The following is a 27,701-nucleotide window of genomic DNA, read 5'->3' on the forward strand; positions in this document are numbered from 1 at the left end:
TCCGTGAGAAATGAAGCACTAAAATGAGAATCCAGTTCTCAGTCCACTGGAACTTCCCAGTACTACTTAAAATATTGTTATTCTGGTTCTGCTCCTATACACAAGTTCTGGTGGAGTATCTGAATCACTAAAAAGCACAGTGGCATTATTGACTCAGCATTACAATATTGAGATAAGGTGATAAGTTTAAGTCATCTTTGAAAAGAGCAACAGAGTTCAGAGGGTTGGTTTTGGTTGGTTTGGGTTTTTTTACCCTTGGAAGCGTTGCTAGAAAAGCCTGTTTAGAGGAAAAACAAGGAACCTTTCCTCAGCCTCTAGAGAACAATATACCCTTCAATCATCAGGATTTGTGAAAAGCCAAACCAATCAAACAGAATAATTCTATCTTAATTTATATTTAAAATAACTGTAGTGGTTCTTAGCAACTCACATTCAGATCTCATTCCAAGACTGCACATTGTACCTTCGTATTTTACAATATCATCAGTTCATCAGATGTATTCTATCCTAGATTCCTCAAAGGCTAATTTTTAATGCCCTTTCCTAATGAATCTGTGCTATAGTGCCACTCATCTAAGTAGAACCTTCACTCTGCCTCCCAACCCAATGATAATTTCCTTTAAATTCTGTATACACTCCAGCTCCATAAGGTCATGGGACAACTTTAGTTGTCCACCTATTAAGTTCTAAACTGAATGTACAATCCTTCCAGTGACATTTGAAAAAATATATTTATATAAAAAAATACATATATAAAGCTACGTTTAAAAAATTCATATTAAAATATCCATGCCACCACAGTAGTGGATTACTTTTTTTAGCCCATCTATGAAGAGCCACTTAACACGTTTATATATCTGTACTACGGATTAGAGAACTCCATGGAAATAGAATCAGGATTTTTTCCTTGAGCATGATTGGTTGAGTCTATATTCTGCATTAGATTGACAACACTAATCACTAATCATCCAAATGCTGATCACCATAATCATTAATCCATTCTGAAACTAATAGGAATTTTTTAGCTGCAAGGAGCATTAAGCAGGCATCTTAAATAAGAGGGCACAATTAAAATGTTATCTATGATGACTGGGTTCCTTCAAAATGAAACCTGGTGACAATTCACTACCTTCCTACACCCTGCATATCTATTATGCTGCCTGTTCTTTTTACAATATACCAAGTTACATTTTATGCATCAACCATTTTTATAAAAAAGCAAATAAGGTCACACTCAGTTTAATCCTTAGAATACAAAGAAAAGCAAAGTGGGGAAAAAAATGTATTTACAGTTCAAAACTGCAGACCTACAGACTTCATATGGAAATCACGGTTCTTTACCGGCTACTGTATCTTCAGGCAGAAAGATTTCAAACCCAACCTCCTTGTTCTGAATTTGATAATGACTGTTATGTGGATGCACCTCTGTCCACATGCACCATCCTAAATACAGCTGAGTTTCTGACCATATTATCCTCATTAAAATTCTACAGCCTCATCTTCTAATAACCTATATTGTTAAGCTTGTAGTTCTGGGCAACTTCCAATTTTAGTAATAACACTAAATTGCTTAAAATGCCCCCACTACTTCATTTAGAAACAGTATTCTTAAGTTTTTATATTACTGGTGAATGTCATCTTCATGCCCAAAATAGCTATATGTCAGTAGTGGTAAATTAATGCTTGTGAATAATCAGAAATTTGGGGAGGGAGAAAAAGAATAAAAGATAAAGCTTAATATAAATGCAAAATCATTAACATGATGTTATGGGGCTCAAAGACAATAAGTGTAAATAGCTTCTGCCACAATTCTTGAAACATAATTTCTGCTTTTGATTCCCAGCAGTAACAGCTAAAATACAATTTAAAAATTCCTTTCCCTCACCTTTTAGATGGGTTGGCTTGCAATTATATGGGATTTTGCTCCACTGCTGTTTGTGTAGCTGTTACCTGCTTTTTAATGATATTTAATACAAAACCAACCCCCAGGCAAATAGGTACACTGACAAAAATCTGAAACATAATTGCCAAAGAACAGTACAAACGCATGTAGCAATTAAGTTGCTGTCGTAGATACTGCTGACCTGAAGAAATAGGTCTGAAGTCTCAACAAAAGCAACCAGACTGAAAGCAGACTGAAAGATGCGCAACAGCATGCCAAAGGTTAGCACTATAATGAAATGTATTTTAATTCACAGAATCCATGAAAATATCTAGAGTAGAATAAGTCTATGGAACAAAACTAATACATACACAACACATTTTGCTTTCTAATTATTCCAGCAAGCTTTACAGAAAATAAGGGAGACCACCAAGGAATTCAGTGACTATGAAGAAAATGCAGAATACACCTCTTTCTTGCCATAATCTCCTTTATTACCAAGAAAAAAACGTTACCAATGATCCTTAGTTTTTTTCCCCTATTATATTACCATTGTAATATAATCATTAATTTCTCCTGGAAAGCTGACAAAAATGCTGGCATCCAAAATGGTGTTCCTTCTTGTAATATCTGACGATCTCAGGGGCAGCCCCTAACATTGCAGAGCAGTACTGTCATACAACAAAGGAGTACAAACACAGCCTACAGGACCAAGCACTGGAAAAGGAATGCAAAATCCAGCATCCTTTTGGCTCAAAGATAGCAACAATATTAGCTTAGTCTTGATGACACTGACAACATATTTAGTCTGGTCATATTTTAAAGAATAACAAAATCACATACTTCGCTGGGACATACACCAACAATCTAATAATTATACTACTCAACACTAATATGAATGCTTTTCAGGGTGGTCCAACATATTCAAGAGCTGGGGCTGGATGCCAATTTTGGCAACTGCCTTTGCTTTATTCTCTCTCTTCCCCTCCCTCTGCCTCCACTGGGTAATGTGGATGCATCAGCTCACAGATCAAAGCATCTGGCCATCTGTAGACACAAAAGAAGGTGTTTGTCCATTTTGCTTCATGTGCTGAGAACCATTCAACAATGTCAGAAATCACATTCCCTCCTCATAAGTATGTCGGGTGGTAAAGACTTCAAGTGTGTGACTCTATAGAGGCATAGCAGTAGGTATTTAGTTGTTTCAGCTTCCAACATTGCCCTAATAACATTCCTGTTCTCCTCTGAAGTGGCAGCAGAAGAATTAGAGTATGGCCAGATCTGTTTATTTTTATGCTGAGTTTCATGAGTGGGTTTGGGGTTTTTTGGGGTTTTGGTTGGTTTTTTTTTTTTGTGAACAAGGTGGTCTGAGATTCAACTTCAGTTCATTTAAAAGCCAGAATTACAGCTGCAAACTCCTCACTAACACCATTCTGGGATAGAGATTCAGTTCTGACTCTGCTAAGAGCTTGCCATCTAATGAATTATGAAAAACATCCTGCAGCAAATCAGTGTACCTTTAAGGTCACCCATTCAGCTACTGACCTGGTTTGACCCTGCTTAACTTACCAGATGTAACAGCTAAAAGCAACCAGTATGTGGGCAGACCTGTGAATCGGTTAGAGCAAAGCTCTCGAAACAGCATACAAGCAGGATCTATGAACACAGAGCATTACTTTTTTTTTTAAATTAAAGGAGGAACTCGGAGCCAAAGTCAAAGGCTTCGCTTACTGTCCATCCCAGGAAGAACTAGAAAGATGCTGCCTTAACAGAGCTGTTGTCACAGGAGCCAGGCACATAGGGCAGTTACACCTATCACTAACACAGCACAGTCTAACGAAATAGGATTGCCTACCCAGCAATTGCTAAGAGGCCTTCAGCTGAGGAGAACTAAAGTCAAAACCCAATAATCCTGACAGATGATCACTCCATAAATTAATGTGACCACAGATACCAGGATATTTCTGTATTTTCAGAAAAACACACTCATTTCCACATTTTTGTAGGATATGAATTGAAGACTATGAAACCTGAAAGACTGGTAAGAAAATACCACACCACAGAACTCTAGGATGCCAGGGTATGACTGAGAGCCAGGGCAAGCAACATGAAAAAACACTGTTAGAAAGAGTTTTCCAAGTAGGAAAGAGAAAACAAATGCTCAGAACATAGGAAGTAACCAAATTGAATAGAGACCCTATATGCACTGCAATTTCATCACAGAAGCAAAATTAGTCTTGAATACTGAAAAAAGAGCCAGTTCTGACACATGGCAAGAAGAAATTTCTGCACAGGCTGATGGAACAGTGACTATCAGCAACCAGGAAATCTAAACCTCTGCAAGTGGCAGGGCAGGTAAAAGTGTCATAACAAACAATACAGGAAGCCAGTGGAACTCATTGCAAATTAGAGGAAAAGAAAGCAAACATGACTGCTGCTAAATGAAGCCAACTGTGTTGTAAAATATTTAACACACAACATACTAAAAGGGACAATTTGTTGCCAAAGTGATATATGACAAAGGCAAGGCACAGCCTTGGAAATAGAAGTCATCCTTATGGAAATATCTCAAGGACAGACCAGTTCACAAAGCTTTGCAAAAGCCGTTTAAAACACAAGACCATGTAAACCTGTAAACTAACATTTCATGATAAATCTCTAATTCCTATTGCTCAGATATTCAGAGAGAGACATGGAATTATATAAACAGGCCAACTTAGTTACACGACACAGTCCAGTAAAGGCCAACAAACAATGCTTTGAACAGGAGCTGTTAAAGACCTAGTTTTATCAACACATCATGCCTCTTGCATACAACAAATGGAGGCATGAGAACCTTTAGAGAGAAATGTTTTAGCTTGTAAAATGCATTACAGTTGTACTGAGCTATAATAAACTAAACTTTGACTGCTACATTCCTGGGAGTATCAACACAGTATGAATGTGCAAGTATCAGATATGACAGCACACTTATCTGTAAGCATGAGAAAGTCACTGTCTCTCATCCTCGCAAATCAACAGTCTTTTACCGCTGTAGTGCTTTATAATCCTTATGTAGCACTTCTTCCTTGCACAAAAGATCGCTTGCACAATTTGAGTAGAATGGAAGTTTTACTCAAACAAAAAATAGTTGGAAAAAGCCTCACAGATATGAAAATGTTCAGCTGGTTCAAAACCTCTGAAGCTAGTATTAAAACATACTGAAAACACTGAGCAGATGCACAATGCATGTTGGGATGAATACATTACAAAATCAGTTATGGATTCTTAAACACTATTTGCTCCTTCAGGAATATGCCAAATAAAAGCTGCAAGAAAGACACCTAGATAAACAAAGTACAGTGTAAAAACATCTTTGTAAGTTTTTAGGCAAACAATATTTTGAAACAGTTTATATTCTAGTCAAGCATATTAATACTTGACCAGAAGAGCAAGCCTTCTTTTCTCCTCTTCACATAACACAAATCCAAGAAAAATCACAGAAGAGTCTGTGTTATGTAGCAGGATAGAGAGACAAATTATTACTGTATTCTAAAATAGTAGACAAAATTAATAAAATGTATCTTTAGATAAACTTCTATGATTCTTTGTCAAATGTCAAGCTTCTCTGCTCCATACTAAACAAAAGCTACAATTTTTACATCTGCCATACAACCATTTAATCAAATGTTTTTGCACACTCGGTTCTAAAGGTTTTCAGAAACCCAGAACTATTACATCGATTACCACTAAGTTTACAGATTAAGAATGCTTTTCCAATGTAGTTCATAGAGAAAATAAAGTCTTGAAAAATCTTTAAATAAAGCAAAATAAACTGAAAAACAAATAAAACTCCCCAATGCATTCCTAGCATATAAACCCAGTCCATTAAAAATAATCTTGTATTGAATTGTGAGATTTTTTTCATTAATATATTCCACACTAAAAGATACCCTGGGTACTTTTCCCTGTTTGTTATTTCAAGTAAATAATAGAACATACCCTGATTCCCTGATTGATTTTTCTCATTAAAATAATGAAATAACCACAACTAAGGAAAGTTAGCACTTTAAAAGAGAACAAACCAATTACAATTCACTCTCATTATTTTTTTAAAGATATATGACTGTGGGAAAAAGAGGGGAACAGTTTGCACACCAGAGGCTAATGATGAGCAAAAGCCTACAAGAAATTCTCCACAGGCACAGATAGAAAGTGGAAATAACTGCTCTCAAAGAATAATTAGGCATATAATACTAATAACATGTTTGGTGTATAATACATATATTTACACAGACACCCCCTGTATATAGCTGTAACAATAGAGGTACAGTGGGTTTTTTGTTTGTTGTTGGTTTGGGTTTTTTTAATAGGCTCAAACCTTTCTTCGGGTTACACAGTGATTACACAAAAAGGGAAGAGAGCACCAAGAAAACCTCAAGAACAATGTTTTTCCAGACTCAAAATGCAGAGAATAAAAGTAAAGAGGAGGACACCTTGTATGTTTAAAGCGACTAAATTTCTTTGCACTTGGTGCAAGACAAAGGCAACTGCTTTTGGGACACGACAATGATGCCCTAATTGATGTTTCTTAAACCTGCTTGGGTGGAATTTATTCCTATTGCTGCTGAAGGAAAAAGAATCATGAACCTTTTTGCAGACACACACATTAAATAAATAATACCTGGCTTTGGGCACTAACTTCTGTTCCAGGTAGGAAACTGAACCACAAGGTAACAAAAAACCACTTCAGTCTCACAAAAAGGAGGAATTATGTTTGTAAATTATTTTTGGAGAAAGTAAATTTCAAACTTTTATTAAATTTTAAAAATGTATGTCTAAATGATAATTCATACCATTCCCTTTTTATCCCGCAATATAACATATATTTCATGTAAGAACTTTTCACCATTGCGTTCCAGACTGACCTTTCAAACAAGCAACATGTCACCGACACATCTTTAAAAGCCAAATGCAGCTGGATGAGGCAACACTAATTAAGCCAGCCCAACATGTTTAACTGTTTCCTTACTGGTTCTGCAGTTGTGACTGTCTGGGGACAGATTCCATAATTTCAGTGCTGACATGCTTACAGTTTCTTTTTCATTCAGTGATGCTAATTGTAAACACGTGAGAAGAGAACTTGTTTCACCTTAAGGGATGGTTGGGTAAAGTAGGTAATCCCCAGAATAATAAAAAATGAAGCTGAAATAACTTAATCGTACTTCTATTCAGATAAGCACCCCAAACACAACATGTCTCCAAATCAGAGATGTTGAGAGTATGGACAGTAATAGTTCTTGGGTTAAAACCAGTTAAAAAGTCTCAGTGAACTGTAGATTAAAATGTACTCTCTTCAAGTTCAGTAAGTTCACTCGGATTCAAAGAAAAGTTGCCATTGCCTTGCTTCTTATCCGTATTCTCAGTCTAGCAATACTTTTGCTTTTGTGTTTCATTTACTTCATTCTTGAAAATTTTGTCTTTGTAGTCCACACTCTTCCCCTACAGTTCAAAGGGTTGACATGCCATTTCTCTCATTGGCCATTCCAATATAACATCCCTCAAAGTAAAACAGGTGAGTTGCAGCAAGTGGGGACAAAATTCAGTTTGAACATACAAACCTGAGACATTTTCTAGAGAGGTAGTCAGTGGGACCCAATATGAACTTATGCTCATGGAACTTGAGGCAACAGATCTCCCTGTGTTCACACTGAGCCCACTTACACGTATACCCAGGTAAGTGCAGTGCAGGACCATACTGAGATACCAAGTCCAGTGCTGGAAGTCACAAAGCTGAACTAGCATGGCAGCAAGCATGAGCTAATGAGGAGCCTTATAGCAGGATTCATTATCTGCAACTCCACATTCTGCAGTAGCCTTTTAACACTCTCAGTTGAGCTCCAATGTGTACTGTGGATATGCCTTTATACAATCCTATATGGATTACCTAGTACCCAGGCCCAAGTGGACAGCAATAACAGCATTAAAGAGCTGCTGCTTCCAACCTTCACAATGGGAGCTAAAACGGTGGCTCCACAGCTTCTAATCAGTCATCAGAGAAGTTAATACTCATCAGAGACAATAATACAGAAAAAGGAAAGATAAAAGAGGAGACAGAGTATAATTTTCTACCAGTATAGGCCAATGGTAAATTATTGTCACTTTCTTGCCTCTGGAAGCAACAAGGAAGTAGGGGAGGCATCATGATTAACAGAGGTGTCTCAGGTCAAAAAGCCTCTTAATGTTATACCTGGAATAGTGTGCATTAACAAACCTTCACTAGCTCACATTTGTCAAAAGGCAAAGCCCAACCCCAGGTAACTAAGCAACAGCTGCTGAATAAGGAGTGGTAGAGAATAGGGCTTTTTAGAAGAAAAACTTAAAATGTTACCGTGTAGCCTGTATCTGACATCTAGTTGCCATGGTGATGTGGATGTATTAGAAACATACAGATTAGATCCACAGCCAGAGACATACAGACTAGGCTACAAGAAAGATAAAGCACAGTACACATCTTGCGTGGTGATGCCAAGATTTCCAAAACGCTTGCTGTTAAAGACAGAGAATTGAAGGGGGGGTTAAAATAAAAAAAAAAATAAAATCTGTGAAACTAAAGCCCTATGCAAGAACAAAGCAGCAGCCTGAGTAGACTCTGGGAATCAGATCTGAGGCAGAATTTGAGCAAAACCAGATGGAACAAGTGGAGAAGTCTGTGCATCTTTGTCCAATAGCCAGTAAGAGTTAAAACAAAGAAATATGGGAAGATAGGAAATTCTCTGCAACCTTGACTAAATCAGTTAGACTAAGAAAGTTCCTTTTAATTTAAACAATGACCCAAGTTAGGAAGACAGTGCAAACACTGTCCTAGAGAACTTAAAATGTGAAGACAAACAATTCAGGGAAGGATTTCAAAATATAAATACAGCAGTCCAGGACAATATGTGGCCATGACTACATAAATAACAACTCCAGAATGTTGAATTTTCAGAAGCATAGTCCATAAAATCATATACGACAGACAATCATACAGACAAGATTTTATTTCTTAATTTCACACCTTGCAGGGAAAGGGTTTTACATATCTGCTAGCTGCAGATTATAATCTTTCTGCATCACTTGAGAAATGAATTTTTTTGGTTCTAATATTCTAGAAAATAGGTAATCGATTTTGACAGCCACTTGAAAGGCATTGATAGGAAAGTATGTCTGAACGATATTCATAGCTCTTTTTAAGCATCAAATTGAAAAAACCTTACTTAATCAAAAAATCGTTGTGGTTCATCATGTTTCAATATCTTTTAGAGAAGGCTCTATTACATGCAGCAGATTTTTTTTCCTATGCAAGCAAAACTTTTGATTAGAGTCTGCATTTATTGACCTGTAGTGCATAAACACATCTTTTAACATGCAGTGAAAATCATGCAATGGAGATACCATTTGACACAGGTGATATTCTTTACCAGGCTCTAAATTGTTCAAGCAAAACTTAAAAATAATTTGTGAAGTCTAAGTCTAAGATCTACTTTTGCAATGTTCCCAGCATTCAAGAAGTAAACATGGTAAGCAGAAAAGCACAGACTAGACGTGATGCTTTTGTTACTAAAGACACCGAGTTCAGAATTATTCAAAGCTGTATTGCATTCATACTGTTTGTAAATAATTTTTTGAAGTATTAGTAATTATGAAGATAGAAAGATAGGAAGGAAGGAAACATCTACAAGAAAAGAAAGAAAACATCTTGCGACAGGACAAGGGGTAATGGTTTTAAACTAAAAGAGGGTAGATTCAGACTAGATAGAAGGAAGAAATTTTTTACGATGAGGGTGGTGAAACACTGGCACAGGTTGCCCAGGGAGGTGGTAGATGACCCATCTCTGGAAACATTCAAGGTCAGGTTGGACAGGGCTCTGAGCAACCTGATCTAGTTGAAGATCTTTCTAATCTTCTAATGAAGATGACCTCTAAAGGTCCCTTCCAACCCAAACTATTCTATGATTCTATGATCTACAATCCAAAAAATAATATGAGAGCACACAAATAATTGATTGCCAACTTTCCATAGTAATAATAGGAATAATCAAAACACAAAGCTTTAAAACAAAGGTTTAAATCATATGATAAAATCTATACTTTCAACAGCCAGTAAATGATAGGTGACAAGAGAGACAAAGAGAGGCACAAAAGACAGTACACATGTGCTACAAATAATCATGTCATGAGCAAAACCATAAGAGAAAGAGATAAAGCCTATTTCTGCTGAAGAGTATTGCAAGCTTGTAAAAAAAGACCAAATCTAATATACTAAGCCATGGAAGAATGCTAAATATGGGCTCTCCACATGGAAAGCAATTGAATTGTGAAAATAATGAGAGCAATAATAAAAATTGAATTGGAATCCATAGGAAAATATAGGATATTTATAGTCATCTTGTCTCTGAAATGAGTGAAGTCCAAATATACTCAAGACTTGTAAGGTACTTTTTAATCACTTCTTTTATAAATCCATATTTACTCAGAGCAATCACTGTTACGGAGTCAAAACGGTTGCTAATACTTGAATGTATTTCAAATCCAATGGCGTGGAATTAGTCTCAGTGTGGTATTAATTTAAGAAAAAATGAATTTAGACTATTATTAATGAAGACTTCTTTATCTTTTTACAGATTATTGAACTTTTAATTTATTTTACATTCATGAACCATTTTTTTAAAATGCTGATGACACAGCTTGAGACTCTCGGCAACATATTGTGTGCCTTACGTTTGTTAGTTCAGTTGACATAAACCATATCTCCTGTTGACAGAAATGCTTGAAAATATTCATGGACTTCAGCATCCATCACAGAAGAACTCTGCAGTTATGGAAAGCACTGATAAAATCCCTTCCTGTATTTCAAAAACATCAGAACAGCAACTATACCAGTGTGAGGATGGAAAGAACAGACAGAAGACAGTCAGGCAGACTTCTCTAAGTTAAAACTTATATTATTGCTTTTATTTTTCAAAGCAGCAGATTAACTCTTGGACTGTATAACATTGTTCATCAAATTTTTTTTTCTATCTTGGTTCTTCTGCTCTGTCAGTAAAGACACAGCAATGTCTTGTGCTGAGGCTACTAGTTCATTATCTAAATATACCTGGGATAGATATCTGAAAATCTGCAATCCAATGTCATCTTTTTCTTTCTTTCCTCTCTCTCTTTTTTTTTATACACCTCAACCAAAAAGGATTTGGAGAAATTAATTTTTCACCTGCCCATGCCCACACTATTCTCCAGCTTCCTTAAAAAAGATCTTCCCCATAACATACCTGTATTTCCTAATTTAACAGAGAATCAGGCCCAATTATGTAAAAATGTAAAAGTAACTTACTAAGGCACCTGCCAATTTATGATAGCAGAGATTTTATAAGCTAACCAATCTCTGGGCTGCTGATAGGTATTTGCCAAAGACCGGCCAATCTGATAATAAGAAAAAATCCTTCCTAGTGCCAAAACAGCAACTAACAGAATGCACATATCACAGTCTAATGTCAAGGGTAGGAAAGAGGGAACTGTTATTAAGGAGCGATTTTTAAAAGTCAATTATGATTATTTGATTTAAACCATATTGTTCACCTGCTCCCCTCTCAAATACATTACAGTAGGGAATGAAGACTTAGTCAATTACAAAATTCAGAAAAACATGACTGTGACCCCAAAATGTACTTCCAAATCCTGTGGCATTACTATGAAATATAACTTGCTTGATGTAACAAAGAATGGGAAAATTCAGTCTTTTATACTGGCAGACATTATGAAATGTCAAACTTGTAGGAAAATACTAAGAGAAATGTATTCAGTATAAATAATGTCAACATTAGAAAGAAATCAGTGTAAGCACTGTGCTAAAACTTCAGGTAACTTCCTTATTTAAAACGTACTCATATAAGGAAAACATTGAAACATCGTTCAATAGTATAAGCCCCATTCTCCATTATAAATGAAAGCTGGAGAGTAACTTTCCAGACCCAACATTTTTGAGGAAATTTTATGCTCTATTTTGACATATCATTATCAAAATCAGTAATTGACTCTAACATATTTTCTTCTCCCTGCCCTGCACAGAGCACACTTCCTCCCTGAAGCAGAGTCCATCACCTTTTAGATGGGGCAGTTATTGATATCAAGTTTCTAAAAAAGGAAAATGCCTTTGAATAGCTATCTGCACATGCCCAGACACTAGTATTTTGATTCAGCTTGAGCAACAAATAGGAAAGCAGGAAGGTGCTTCAAAGCGCCTTCCTGAATCAGAAAGCCACTTATGGAAGATAGTTATTATTGTAGACTTTACTGTATGTAGTCATGTTAGTATGCTCCTTTTGTGCATTACCCACTACATCCTGCTTTTCCACATACAAATCATCATTTCACCTTGGGCACTTCAAAGACAGTAATCAATTCTTTCTACAGAGTCTAAGAATTCTTCCAAGCTAAGAGTAGACATTTCCCTGTTTAAACTAATTTGAACAGACATCATTGTAAATCAAACTAGGAGGAAAAATTTCCAAAATTGAGAACAGAACAAGCCTCTTCTTTTGTACCAGCATGGTGCTTCTGCTTGTGTGCACCTAGAATGACTGGGCATTTAAGTATTTATGCTATATTCCCCCCAGGACTTTACTAGGAGTAAAACACAAAATCCCAAGTTAAAAGATGTAGATGTCAGCTCCACAGAACTTTGAAGCATAGGCTTCAATCTCCTCACGCAGAGCAGAGTAGTTCAGCAAGCGTTAAATTTTGAGACGATGAAAATCAGTGGAACATAACTGTTTGTGGGCAGGTGGCATGCACTTGGTGCGGTGCTGAAGAGCACCAGATTGCTGAGCCAGGTCTAAAACTCTCCAATAGTCACAGAGTTTAAAGTGAGAAACTGTGCCTTAGGCTATACAATGGAATCCCATGGGAAAACAAGCAAGCACTAAGATATTGGCATACAAAAATATCATGTCTCTCCAAAGCTGCTATGTCATATGCTGTACAAATGGAAGACAGTGCAGAGCTGTGTTAATAGGATGAAGGTTTATCCTCTAGGAAATATTCCTCCATTATAAAATTCAGCAAGTAAAACAAGATTATATATATAGTAAACTAGAAACGACAACAAAGGAAAAAACTCCCATTAGTTTAAATCAATTTATGTAAGCCTACTTCATTTCTATTGCCAAAATAAATTATTTTTCTTCTCTCTCTCTTTTTTTTTTTTTTTTAAGGCAAAATCAGACATGTTGCTCAAGCTGCATCTGATCTGATCCCAGTAAAGAGATTATCCTCTTTCCCCAATCTATCTCTATTGGCACATGTCTACCTCCTCCACCATCTCTCAGAGACTACTGTCCAGAGCTGGCAGATAAATTCACACTCAGTCACGCCCACCCTAGTTCTGTCAAAATGATTCTATTTTCAAACACTGTGCTAGGAAAAAATGCTGATCTGACTCCTTTTACCAAACCAGTTTCAGGAAGAGCTTACAGAACAGCTTCTGACAGCTGGTTCGAATGGGACAGTAATACCCAGCAAGTACAAGTGGCAGAGAGCAGTAATTTCTTATCCCCCAATAACCTGCAGCTGACGTCATACATCCAATTGTGCTTTGAGACACTTCACAACTTCTTTATAGGTAATTCATCTCCAAAAAAAGGTACAGAAAGCCTTGTCATAATCATAAGCACAAAGGAGATAAAGTAAGAACTAGCTTATACAGAAAATGGAGATATAAGTTCAGGATTGAAAGTAGGAGAAAATGTTTTTTGGTAAGCAGGAAGAAAAATGTAATGAGAAAAGGAATACAATGTGCAGTAGTCAAAGTGTTAGTACAGGCCTAAATGAGAAATAGTTGGTGCGAGGATAAAACTATGCAAGTTCACCTAAGAGTTAGTACAAAACTATGCCTGAATAACCACATTCATTCTTTGTGTCTTCTTGGGGAGACAAAGAAAGGAGATGGAAGTAGCAGATACCCAACTCGGAAAGTAAAACTGACCTCATTCTAAAAGGCATTTTTATTTTTTAAGAGCATTTAGAAAGGTTTTCTTTGTGTGTGTAATATTAATATTAAATAGTCATATTAAATAGTCATATCAATTACTCCAGACCAAATTTGGAGGCAGAGCTACAATGAAGATGAGACATAAGGTTTTTAGAAATAATTATTTTTACTTAAAAAAACGCTCAGGCACAGAAGTCTCCCTTTAGATCTAAATTTCTTACAGTGAAGAAATTATTACACTAAGCACTTTTACTCTAAACAAAGATTCAGTAAAGAGTGGTTTTTTTGTATCCAGCTGTTATTAGAACCCATTTAGTTTTGTTATTCTGTTTCTACTGTAAAAGGCCTACATCACTTTTAATTGTATTAATTGGTATCTAAAGGTCTGAGTGAGATCTTGTTTACGCATGTAAAAAAATAAATTATTCAAGGCAATCAAATTATAGAGGTATGTTCCTAAGAATCTTACTATCTACCCTTGATTCCCAAACAGAGGCTGTAGACACTGAACTTCTTAAAATCCAAAATTCTAACTACTTATTGGTAACAACAAAAGGTAGTTAAATAAAAGACTTGACACTTTTTGAGAAAACATATAGTGCATCAACTGTCCTTATAAATCACTACAATTCTTACACTTTAAAGTTATTCTGGAAATGTTCAAGTCCCAGAAATATTCAAGAAATGCTGGAGTAATTCCCCAGAAATGGAAAAAGGATTAGAAAGTCTTCCAGATGGGCAGGTGCCTGCTGTGATATATCTAAGTAGCTGCCTGTTTGCATTCCTAGGGACAGAAGAGGCAACTACAGTCTAATACTGATTTTGCAACAATAATGTCATTGGTCTCAAGGAGTCCAACCCTCTAGTTTGCACCAGTACTTGATAAAAGAGAATTTAGTGCCAGCTAAATTAGTTAGTCAATTATGTTAGTTAGTGAATTAGTCTCTTTTTAACAACTAAGAACACTTGGAGAATGAGTGTGTAAAATTTGCAAAATACAAAAGCCCACAATTCTGAGGACCTAAGGGAAAAACAGAAAGGTACAATAGAAAGATAGTTTAAAAGGCAAGGAGAAGTGCTTGCATCTAGAGATTTCTGAAGTATTGAAAAGAGAACCTGGGCTTTTCCCCTTTCTACAAACTACAAATGTAAAGTTTACCGTATCATATAAACAAAGACTGACTGCAAAAGCTCAAAAACAGGAGTTGTTTTCTGTTGATATTGAGATAATGTATTTATCAACATCCTCTTGAATTTCCTAGATTTTATGCAACGTTAAATAAGCAGATGAGATCCTGCTGTGTGTCACTTATGGTACCGTACTGTGCTATACTTCACTTTTCAATGGGTGCCATATTTTAGAATTGTCTGAGTGTATGTCACCAAGACACATTCACCCTCACCCTGACTTTGGTTTTCATTTACATTCCTCTGAAAACCACATTTAGCCAAGTATTCATAAACCTCTTCCAAGAACTTGAAAAAATGCTGAGTGTAAACTCAATAGCAGAAAACATGTCATTACTGTCCACAACTACAGGTAAATACGAGATGACATAGCCTTAGAAAAATAAAACTGGAATAGGCTCTTCAGCTCAGATACAGCACGTACTTTGGACAAAGAATGTAGGATTTTAAGAAGTTAAGACTACCTACATTCTCATACTAACGAAACGTAAAATGCTACTCTATTTTTCTTTTACTTTTATATGCTGTCAACATCTGCCAGACCAGATATGAGTGTTTTGAAGCCTTCTTTTATCTCCTCATGTACATAAATACATTATAGAATCCTACTTTTTCCCAGTAGCAACTGCCAGAAACCATGCTCTCCATGGACGGTTGCCAGAAAGCCTAGCTCACATTCCAACTGCCTACTTTTTAATTATATGTCATATTCCTAGGTTCTTCTAAATAGCATCTCAGAAAGTAATAAAGCAAATGTTGAAACTATGTAAACTTTAAATCACTAATCATATTTCATTATTATTAATCTCTTCCACAATAGCTGTTTAAAATAGAACAATTGATATGTAGAAAGGTATATCTGATTATCTTTGGAAGGTATACCTATGGAAGTATATATGCAAGATATGTCTGAGACAGAAGCATGTCCCAAATCACTTACATTCTAAAATAATAGGAGAGAGATAAAAAAATAAGAGATATGAAAACTCACTTTGGGGCTGATATATAACCCATAATAAACTTTATTAAAAAAACAACAGCAGCTGCATTAGACAGTGCCTTATACACACTTGTTCTCATACCTGGACTTCTGCCTTGGTACTGCATTGTCCAAACTGGATTCAGATTGCTTCTGTACTTTCCAAAACTAAACTTTCCTTCTAATATGAAAAAAGTAACCTTCTTCCTCCCTTCCGTTTTCAACTATGAATATACCTATACAATTAATTCACTAAGAACCCTTTCCCCTACTTCTTGTCAGAAATCTGTACACAGTTCATAATTGCCAGGTACCAAATTTGTGTTCAGAAGAAAGCACTATCGCTTGCTAACACAGTTGTCACTTAGAACTTCTTACTTAACCTTAATTATCTATTCATTGTTTAAAAGGATACTGCCTTGCAAATCCCATGGCTATAGGCAATGAATACACTTTGTGCTTAAGTAGAGGAAACAGAATGTACTGACAGATTTAGAATCCCAATGTGTGCTTAAACATTTCAAAAGCAAAACATTATCATAAGCAATCATTTTCAGGAAAAATGAAGGAGGCCAATTCCATCAGAATGTTTTGCAGTTTAAATGGACCGCCAGCATTGCTGTGAAACAGCCTAGAGCTGAGAGAGTTCTCTCTGTATTGACAGATAAGCACACTTATCTGTAAAGCACAACCATCCCGCTTTTTTTTTACCTGAATTCCTTCAGCATATGACCATTATAGGAATGCCAAAATAGTGTTTTCTGAGCTTTATATTGCAAAGATCAGTAACTTTTCTATTTTTAACATTAATTGATGTGCACTGTAAGATATGGAGAAACTGAGGGATGAGTGTGTGCAGAAGAGGGGGATGAAAAGCATAAGAGCTCATCAATAACCAGACCAGCTCTTTATATTTTACAATGATGATCAACAGTATTGTAAATGCAAAACTGTGATTCTTTATTAAATTCACTAATTTACTTTTTCTTTTACATTTATAGTATGCAATCTGTACTCAAAGATGGCACTAGCATTACATGTATGCTTACAAATTAGGTTGGCAGCCTTTTTTATTGGCTCGCGTTTTCCTTTTCAAAATGTTCCATGTTAAATTTTAATATCATAGTTTTGATATTTATGGTATTTCAGCTTTCTTGATATCATCATAAATGTAATGAAATTTCCTTTTACTTTTTGTTTTCACATTCTAAACTTGATGGTTTCCTTAGAATGGGAATTATTTAGTCCTGTTGTTACCATCAATATTTTTAAGCTTTTCTATGCAGAGGCTGAAAGAGCCAGAAGATATATAAAGAATAGCAATGTATTTATGTCCCACGATTTTTAAGCCAATCTCTTTAGAGCCTAGTTAGGGACTCTGAACATTCACTTTAGCAATTCTACAGCTGGGAGGGATCACGCAAGCTGACCAGGCCAAAGTTTTTCCCCAAACTAATTCTAAACTATGTATTTTTTCAAAAACAAACAAAAAAGAATCTGGTCTTGATTAAGGGTTTGGGGGGACAGACATAGGACAACACCCTTCTAATAGACGACTAACTATCTTCATTAAAAAAACAAACCAAAACAAAAAAAAACCAAACACCACCAACACCACAAACAACCCCTCATGTCTTAACTGAGCCCACATTTGTGCAAATTGCAAAATAACAAAACCCAATTTCAGCCATTGGATCTTTTTAAACCTTTGGCAACCAGATTATAGAGCCTGGTATTAGTAATTAACTAGAGATCAACTAATTAATCCTTTAGTCATGTCTTGAATAAGCTAAATGGACTGAGCTCCTGGAGTCTTTCAGTCTAAGCACATTTTTCAACCCTTCGATGAGTCCTGTGGCTCTCCTCTGAACCCACTGCAAATTATCAGTATCTCTACAACAAAAAAACCCAAAATAAAAGAAAAACCTTAGAATTAGTTTACAAATAAAAAGTTCATTTTTCTATGCTGACTTGAGAGTCCTGTGTTTAAATATTCAATGATCACACTTGTCTGTTTTCAACTGTGAGTTTGGGCTGTGGTTTTACCTAGTAATTCAATAAAATAAAACATAACCTGGAAACGAACAACAGGCATTTTCTAGAGAAATGGTGTTGTGCAGACATTTGGTTATAACCCATCAATATCTACTGCCTGTACCCTCAGGCTAGGATTTAATTAACTTGTTATCACCCCTCCTGAGAACTGAAGAAATGGGCAACAAAAAATATAAGTATACAGGCCTCTTCTTGGTAAGAGTAACATTTCCAGACATTGTCAGTCTCCAAGCTGAGACTATTATGTCCATGTGTAAGGAAAATGTCAGCAACAAACCAGATTTCAGCAGTTGGAATACATTTAAATGATAAAAAAAAGTTTTTCTGCAGCTGCATAAAGTGATGATTTTGGCTGGTTTGAATTAGACAAAGTGGAAACAGGAACCATCACAGAGCTCTATCCTCCCCATCTCTACAGGCAGTGCCTGTATTAGCGGCCAAAACAAGATGCAACAAGCCCTTTGACTTTGGCCTTTAACCGTAATTAATCAGCATATAAAAATGTATTCTATAAATAGCAGTACTACAGATCATGTAACCGAAGGTCCTTTAGTTTTACTACTCTCACTAACTACTCAGGTTAGTTTGCTTCTCGGGAAAAACATGATTGCCTGACCTCTATATCCCTTTGCAACCATACTTTTTTTATCCTTTTTTTTCCTCCTTAGCAATTCTGGAATGAATTAATTTATAGACAGGTTCAGTTAAAAAAATATTAGCATTTGCACAAAAAAAATGGTTTGCTAGCTTTAGAAACTTTAAGGATTTTCTAAATTTTTTCAAAATATCCTGTATTAATAATTTCACAACCTTTCAAATACTCTCTCGGAAGCTTTGTTATTTTGTAATCTCTAATTTAAGACATTACTGTACGATTTTTGGCTTCTCAAGTCTGAATCATAACTTCGAAGAGAAGCTGTCATATCAATTGCTTCTCTTACCAGCCCAACCTATCCGACTTAATTCTCCTTTCATTTGTGATTACACAATATCCTTGCATGAATTACCACAATTGCTAGCCTGGAATGTATTACGAGGAAAGCATTTAATGTATTTTTAGCTGACGTTTAGTATAGTTAAAACGAGGAAGAGGAACCAGATAATGAGATTAGGCAGCTCTCTACAGACCAATGACAAATATACTGTAGACATTGTTCGGAAACTTTGGTGCTTTCCTTAATTCTTCTTTTATTACTGGCTTGAGAAAAATAAATAGATGGGTGCTGCATAAGCAGAGTAAAATTACAGAATTCTGCTGTCTGATCAAAGGGAAGTGGCAAAAGGAAAATGAGTAAGCATGTACCTGAGTTCAGTTTGCATTCCCAATTTTTAGACCTAAGTCCATCGCTCCTAGTGTCTAATGTAGCTATTTGTTAGTGCTATGTGCTATCCAGCACCTGTGACAAATAGTCAGGGGAGTAGAAATTTTCATGTAGTTTATTCTTCCTAAATATTATCTGAAAACTCACAGCAGCTGTGTATACAGTCATATACAGCTAGAATTATTCCCAGAAGCTTGAGAGCATAAATCTAATAAAATATTCCCCTCCCATCCCCCTCCCACTTCTACCTCTCAGCAAAGACAGAATGTGACTTGAAAGGGACAATGTAAGATCTGTTCAACTGATTTGGAGATTCCGGAAAATAATTCACAAGAATAAACATATTCTGCCATATTCTATGGCAAAATTCATGCAAGTCTAATATGCAAATCATTGACCATATTAAATTGCTAATTTGCCACAGAACAAAAGATATTACAAAACCGTCATACGTTAAGCATTCTTCCGCTGAAATTTCAGTTTAATTGCAAACTGGAAAACACACACAACATATAATTAATCAACAGCTTCATTTTAAAAGCAAGGAAGTTCCTATGTTCGGCCAGTGGAATGATGAAATAAAACAGCTCTTTTCTTACCCTTATTGTACATATTGGTTGGTACTTGGACATCACTCAGACTGATGTTCACAGGCAAGTTATTGAAGTGGTCATTTGGCACTAGAATGAACTCCTTCCCCAGCTCCAGATAGTTTCCTTCTTCATCTCGTTCATTTATGAGCACAGCATTGAAGTATTCATACTGCAACAGAAACCCACATTCAGTATTCAGAATTCACATTCAGCATAAAAATATGAGGTTTGAATATTTTAACATATCTATCAATCCATTGATTAACATTTACACTTATCTCCATCTAGAATAGAAGAACAAGATATTTTTATCATCTCTCCGATTCCCTCTATACTCCTAGTACAGGTACATCTCTGAAACCCAATTTATCAATACATCTCAAGAAAACCCCATATTACCTCAGAACTCTGGCTGCCCTGAAAATGTTTTGGGCAGCCCAACAAACACCCTGAACATAAACAGTGTATGCACTACACTACTTTTAATACAAAGCTCTAGATTTAAATAATTCCCTGGATAATTATTTAACGATGATGTCTGTTTAGCTTATTTCCATCAATTCAAGAACTTGTATCAGTGCTGAACTTAGGCCTTGACAAACTAAAAATGTTTTTACTTCACAGGAATATCAACTACAGCTGTTGTTGCTTACAGTTGTGTACTGACTGACATTTCCTGAAGAACAATATTTGCTTTATGCTGAGTTTTACAAATGCATATCATAGTAGGTTTTGTAAAATTATGCATACTTTAATATGGACATATAAACTTACCAGTGACCTATTTTGAACAAGAAATTATTGTCTGTCTGTTACAGATTCCTGAAGAGTACTTGGCCTATTTTGTACAGAACTATAACCAGATAAGCAAAAGCAATTTAGATAAAAATATTGATTTCTTTACAACTTAGTTTAACCAGAAATTCTATCAAGCTTTGAAGGCAAGAAACAGCGAAGACTACTTTTTAATGTCTTAAACAACCTTAACCCTCAGCAACGGTTTGCAATGCGTTTCTTAACTGAAAGAGACCAAAGTTTAGTGTCTTTGAAGAATCTCATTAATTTAAATGAGTCTCTACCCTAACTATCCATTTGAGAGTAAATCAATATAAATAATATTTAGACATAAATCTATGCATTCATAGATCATATATATCTATACAACCTGTACAAGGATAAATATATTATACCATTTATAAAGCTAAAACAGACCAGCAAGTACAAAAACTTAAAAGGCTGTTCACAAGCACTCTTCCTCAGTGTGATATGCAACTCGTTCTACTAAACAAGAATTAGTTAAAATCTTACAATCTACACACTTCATTAAAAGACTTGATAATTTAACCAATATCTTAAATAGAGGCTTACTTGGAAAGCAGCTTTCCATATCCTGCTCTTTTAGGTTTTAGTTTTTCAAAACGGCCAACCTGTAGTTTGGATTTTAGATGAAAATAGAATACAAATGAAGTCACTGTATATTAGCTAGATTTTGAGGACCTTCTGTGTATGACAGAAATATTCAGACAAACTCAGTGTTCCACATACCATTAATCACATATAACAAAGACTGAGACACATCAGTATTTGAAAATCAATTTAATGGAAATTAATCTGACATAATTAAACATTTGACCTTAATGTTATTATTGGTTTACACTGAGATGAGCCAAATAATCTGCTGCATACATACCTCATGAATATATATAGCTATTGAATCCTAAAGTTCTGGAAAAAAACCCACAGTAGTCCCCCCCCCCCCACCAGGAGCCACAGGTAAAGAAAAGAGTAGAGATATAATTTGTCTAAAGCTGTAGTTTCATTAATTAATTAATTCCAAAAGTTATTAGAATTATCCAACACCCCCACAGATGCTACCCTTCTCTATACCATTTGGGGGATTGTCACTGTTATAGATTTGATTCTTCTCATACCAAAACCAAAAGGATGAAGAAACGTGATCATTTCCAAGAAACACCAGTTCTCATTCTATTTGGGAGAAACCTTCTCCATATCTGCTTATTATCCAGGTTTATCACGGATCATTAACTGCACTGCATGCCTGCCGCCCACATGTGACAGCAGCTTTTTCAGTTTACCCTTTCTGCAAAAGCCAGAGACAGTTGGCAGAAGACTTGAAAGCCCAACTCGTATTTCCCATCTTAGTAAGAAATAGAATATTCCTTCCAACATTAAGCCATGCGCTAATGAATGTTGTAAAATGCAATTCTACTCCAATTCCAAGCAAGGAAGAAGTAAGCTTTGTAGCTTTTCCATGATATATTAGAGAGTATCTAAGTCTGGAAGAAAGGCTGATATTCTATCCCCTGGGAGTACAGCGATAAATAAAATTCTATATTTCATGCTTCTTTCTTGCCAACCACCTCTCTCTTCACACCCTCTGGACAGCTAAGTCCCAGCAGGGTGAGGATGATTGTTTCATCTTGTTTCCAAACCACTTGTTTTCTTAAAGATATGGTTTTGTTTTCCTTTTTCTCTGTTGAACATGACATTGCCTTCACAACTGCTGGAGCTACAGATAAGCCATTATGTTGTTTTCACAATGCTTCTTGGCTTTGTAAGTCTTATCAGGATTGTCACAGAGAAATCAAAGGGGTTTGGGTTTTTTGTTTTCTTATTGAAGACCACCATTGAAAGCATTCACAACACCTAACTCCAAATTTTAACACAAAAGTTCTATTTAGATATTACACTTGAAGCGAAAGGTGAATACATGTGGGGATAAAAGACTCTGTACTAAAATATGTAGCAATATAGTTCTCCTTTAACTGAATTTAAGTTATGTTTCATGGAATAATTTCTACAGTAATTCATATACAGACTTAGTGATTTCAAGGATGTAAATTTACCTTGCCCATGGGTTTTATAATACTTTGGAAACGGTAGGAAAAACGGACAAATTTCAAAGAAGAATGTCAGAATATACATGGAAATCACCTCTAAAAGAATATTATTTCCTTTCATTCAGTGGGTTATTTCCTTTTCCAAAGGAGTTAATTAGTAGACATCCTCCTTCATCATGTTCTGTAAGTGGCAAGGCTAGTCAAGTATTAAAATCTGCTATATTCTAAATAAATGAAACCACTCATTTCACAATTAAGGGTATTTAGGACTGATTGTTTCTTTGGTTGATTTAGTATTCACTGATTTATTGGTCTGAGTCTGTATTTTCTCTTTTCAATTCTACAAATGTATACACAATATGATGATTTATGTGGGGTTTTTTTAAAGCAAATTCTAGCATAAAATAGTCCTTACGGTATTACAGATAGTTAATATTTTCCTGGGTTTTTTTTCTGTTTGATTTAGGGGGTTTGGTTTGTTTGGGGGTTTTTTGCAAGTGAAAAGCCTACAAAAATAACATATTTAAGACAGTCCTGCAAGTTCTAAGGATTAAACATCAGGTAATATATACAGGTCAAAGATACTACTGAAAAAGATCAGCATTTAGGCAGAGCTGTTATACAGTGGCTTCTTTTGGGCACTTTCCTTCCAAGGAAATTATTGAGTGCGACAGCTGAAAGGTGATAGAAGGAAAATTAAAAATAAAAATTGGAGGAAAAAAAAATTTAAAGTAAATCCTGGCATTCTGACACTGCATTTGAGATAATGCCCAAGGGAAAATGTTTGCTGACAACACAAATACCCTACCTGCTAAGCTCTAAGGGAAAATTACTTCAATTTAATCTTGTCAATGGAGGTCAATCTTTGATGTAACCTTAACTAGATGAATTCCGAGTGTGCACAATATAATATGCCAAAAAGTTATTAGTCTAATAAAGAACAAAATAATTATCCAGGTTGGGAGCATAGCCAGGCTTTACCATGACTTGGCCAACGGATGAGTTTACACTAACCTTACATACAGACTTGCATGGTGAGCAATGAACTGGAGAAAAAGCATTCAAAGGAAATCTCAATCATGTAATCTGTTATATGCATCTCAAGAACTAAACATTAACTTTTATACTTTTGTGCATTTAAATTTGCTCAAGTAAACACATTGAGGTTTTTTCGTTGTACATTCCTTAACAGCATCTGCATAATTCTGAAAGTTTGATCAACCATTTCGAAAGCCCCCATTGTATCATAATGAAGAAGACTTAGAGCAAGGCCATAAAATTTGGGGACAAATAGGAATCTCAGCTTTCATGTGATACTAATATTTTACCCTTGTGCAGAAAGCCTTCCCAATGCAAGCCAATATAAACTGATCAGTAGTGCTCAGTAGAACAAGCACTGGACCATTCTGCCTCAGCAAGAAGCTGACCATATTTGAGACATCCCAAGGGATCATATTGCTAATAATCTGCAGAACCCTGGGCTGGTCTAACATACTGGTATAATCATAGTAGACAAAGACTTATGGGGCTGTTAGGAGACTGATCACAAAATTGTTTTACAGGTTCATTCAGGCTGACTAGCAAAGGCAAGCTTTGTTTTAAAACATCATAACATAGTCTCAGCCACAATACAAAAGTGTGTGCTGTATGATCTCTTACGATGGCTGCCACAGACATATGTTAATGATGATAACAATGAATTAATTCAAAAAGTATCATAGAAAAATTGTGGGGAAGTGCAAGGTTTGTGGCATGCCATGAGAATCACAATGGTATGTTGCAGGGGAGAACTGATCTGCAAGGCAAGAAGGAAACTTGGAAGCTATCTGTTCCAGTTTAGCCACTTATCTTGGCATAATGTCTCAACTAAACAAGCACCTTGATTACAATGGATACTTTGCTGAGACAAGACATAAGTAATTTAGATATAATACTGAAAAGTATTGCGCATGTCTTGCATAATTGTAGTATTGTACAAACTGTGGTAGATGAGTGGCATTCTCTATTTGCATTTACATTTATCTTATTGTAAACAGATATCTTGTGATGCTTAAATTATTTATCACATATTTGTTAACATTGTAAGCAGCATATTTATTTAAATATAAATATTTACATTCTAATGCAAATTGCCTTTGCAACTTAGAGAGTACTTGGCACATAAGAGTAAACATATCAGTTGGTTTCATTGTATTTTAAACTTAAGTATTTTGGTTTAATGGTATGAAACAATGCAAGACACAATTTTAGTTTGATTTTTTCTATAGTACAGAAACTATTTTTACCAAGACAGCATCAAAAAAGTCCCATTCATAGAGCTATGAGGATTAGGAAGGTGTAAGAACACAACTAGGAATGATTTGCACTAATGGGTCAGCACTATAGCAGTATTGGGGTTACACTGGTAATTTTTAACTATGCAAGAACCATTTTCACAGTGTTTCTGCAGCCATACAGCTTGTCTAAAGACAAAGCTGGATGTCTCTGGAAGACACTAAATCAAGGAAAGTTTATGGCATTTGCATTGAACCTCAAAATGCCAGAGCATCAGAGATAAAATTAAAAAGTAGCAAATAACATGGAAAACGAAGGGGAAAGCAAAACCTAGCATTAAATAGCACAGACAGCTAGAAATGAACAATAATTTGAATATCTCTGACAGTTTCAGCGAAATAGCTATTACCATCAGTGAGTTTTAAAAAAAAAAAAAAAAAAAAAAAAGAAGAGGAAAAGTTTCTTGTCTCTGACAAGTAGGACACATCTCAGAGGGCAGAAATGTTCATGATATGTAAAAAACAAAATGAGAAAAGTTATCCACTCTGAGGGAGACTCTCCTACTACAAAACACATTGACAACAGTCTCCGCTCTGGTATTCATGGGTTAACAAAGAGGCAGATGTCTGAATGCATATCAGTTTCTAAGGCCCAAAAAAGTCTCTTCTGACAGTTGTCCAGTAAGGAGAATTTCTGTTTTGAAGCATATGATTAAAGCTCTTGTATTCAAGAACTTAGTCTGATGTTTAGCGAGCATATAAAAGGTCATAAAAGCAAACTGCCTCATTCAATAAAAACTGTTCTGAATTTTAAAAAGCTTTTAAATTTGAGAAAACTGGCATCTCTTGTTGTATGATACGACCTTTATAATTTCTGATGATTCTCTGAAAGTTCTTACTTGCTCCTCTGTAGGAACTTCCAATGCTTTTCCCCCCCTTTTTTCATGTCTCTATTCAACAGCAAGGCTCAGAACACACCTGGGATCTGAAATGTTGTGATCAGTTCCTCTAATTATGGAAGTAGTACAGAAACGTTACTTGCATCCTTGCAAAAACAACTGATCTGTTTTCTACACAATGAGATGAAGATGACCTTTCCCCAGGCTATCCATTCCCTCCCAACATGATTACCCTATTAAAATTGCTTTAAAACAGGATAAATAAATAATACTTTATTATAGTATAAAATCAATTATACCAGCATGTAAATTGATAACACATTAAGGACTCAGAGGTCTTGTACGGATTAACTGATTCAGTGAAAGTGGCAAGTAGTAAATAATTATGATGGCTATTTTAAATCATCCACTAACGTTAAAAAGAGTCACTTTAGGTCACAAGTTTCAGATGAAGCCTCCTTTTTCTTTACAGATAAATAACTTCAAAAATATCTATTTTTACATATCACAGCTCTCAAGATTATTTTCTTTGTCACAAGGCTGAACAAAAACTCTTTGGTCACTCTTAAATTTAGTAAACACAACAAAGAAGGGGAACAGTCTTCCCTAACAGGCTTTCAGTTTGACATTTCGGACACCTGTATGACAAGCCTTACTGGAGACCTAATGTTTTTGCTGGGTCTAGAAATGCAAGTGTTCAGTATGTTCATTTTCATACACATAAAAACCTCCAGGGAATACTTTCTGCTAAAGAGCGAAACAAATCCCTACTCTGCTGGCACCATAATTTCTCTTCTCCGAATGGACGTATGTTAAAAAGATACCAGTTACATAGATGAGTAAGTTCAGAGCCAGTTATCATGCTCCTACAGAGCTGGAGTAAACCATGGAGATAATTTAGTGAAAATTTCTAGAGCAACTTTAATCAAGAATTTCATGACTTAAGTGAATCATCTCGTAACCAGAATACAATAATGGTAGAGTCTGTGCGTTTGTGAAGGTTGAGCGTTTCAAAACCACGTAATTACTACAAATTCCAGAAAGCTTGCGTCTCAGTCAATGAGCTTACACTGATACTGTGAAACAATAAAAAGGCAAAAATCCCCAACCCGGAAAATCTACCAGTACAGTAGTGTGGCCCTTTGATAAGGCTTATCATCTCTTGCACATATTGCTGAGCGAGCGTGACAGGAATATTTCTGGGGCTGGGGCAGACCCTTCTCAGCTGCTTCCGAAATGCTCCCTCCTGCACTTCCACTCTGGCCTTAGCACAGGCAGAGCTCCCATGGCTCTGTGCTTCTGCTGAGGATGCATCTTCCCAACTCGCTCCTGATGGACACAGTAGAGAACTCCACACTTAATGCTTCCAGTTCAGAAATATACTAATAGAAGAGGCTCGTTCTTCTTGCTAATAAACATGAGAGGTCTGTTGGGCTTTATTTAAACCACACTTTGGAAGAAGAAGCAATTAGCCTAAAACTTTTCACTCCAAAAGCTCAAGCTCTGTGCAAGAGCAAAGAAAACAAGGGAAGACTAATACACACTTCTGAACACTTGAGGATGTTAAAACATTTTTGAACACATTTGTATCAAGCTTGCAAATACTTCCATGCTACAGTAGTGTTGATCCTCCCTTTTTAGACTA

The 27,701-nt window shown here is 35.8% G+C and overlaps 1 protein-coding gene across 1 annotated transcript in view; it reads right to left on the bottom strand.

Moving 5' to 3' along the window:
* Positions 1–27,701, bottom strand: part of LOC104076770 (voltage-dependent calcium channel subunit alpha-2/delta-3) — a gene marked incomplete at both ends in the record, with an annotated part of 201,168 nt that overhangs the window by 98,361 nt on the left and 75,106 nt on the right. The window contains one exon of the mRNA XM_009577761.1: positions 20,030–20,192. Coding sequence (XP_009576056.1) covers positions 20,030–20,192 — 163 coding nt within the window. The remainder of the gene's footprint in view (positions 1–20,029; positions 20,193–27,701) is intronic.

The sequence above is a fragment of the Fulmarus glacialis genome, unplaced genomic scaffold (genome assembly GCF_000690835.1).
Source record: "Fulmarus glacialis isolate BGI_N327 unplaced genomic scaffold, ASM69083v1 scaffold9394, whole genome shotgun sequence".
Taxonomy (NCBI): Eukaryota; Metazoa; Chordata; class Aves; order Procellariiformes; family Procellariidae; genus Fulmarus; species Fulmarus glacialis.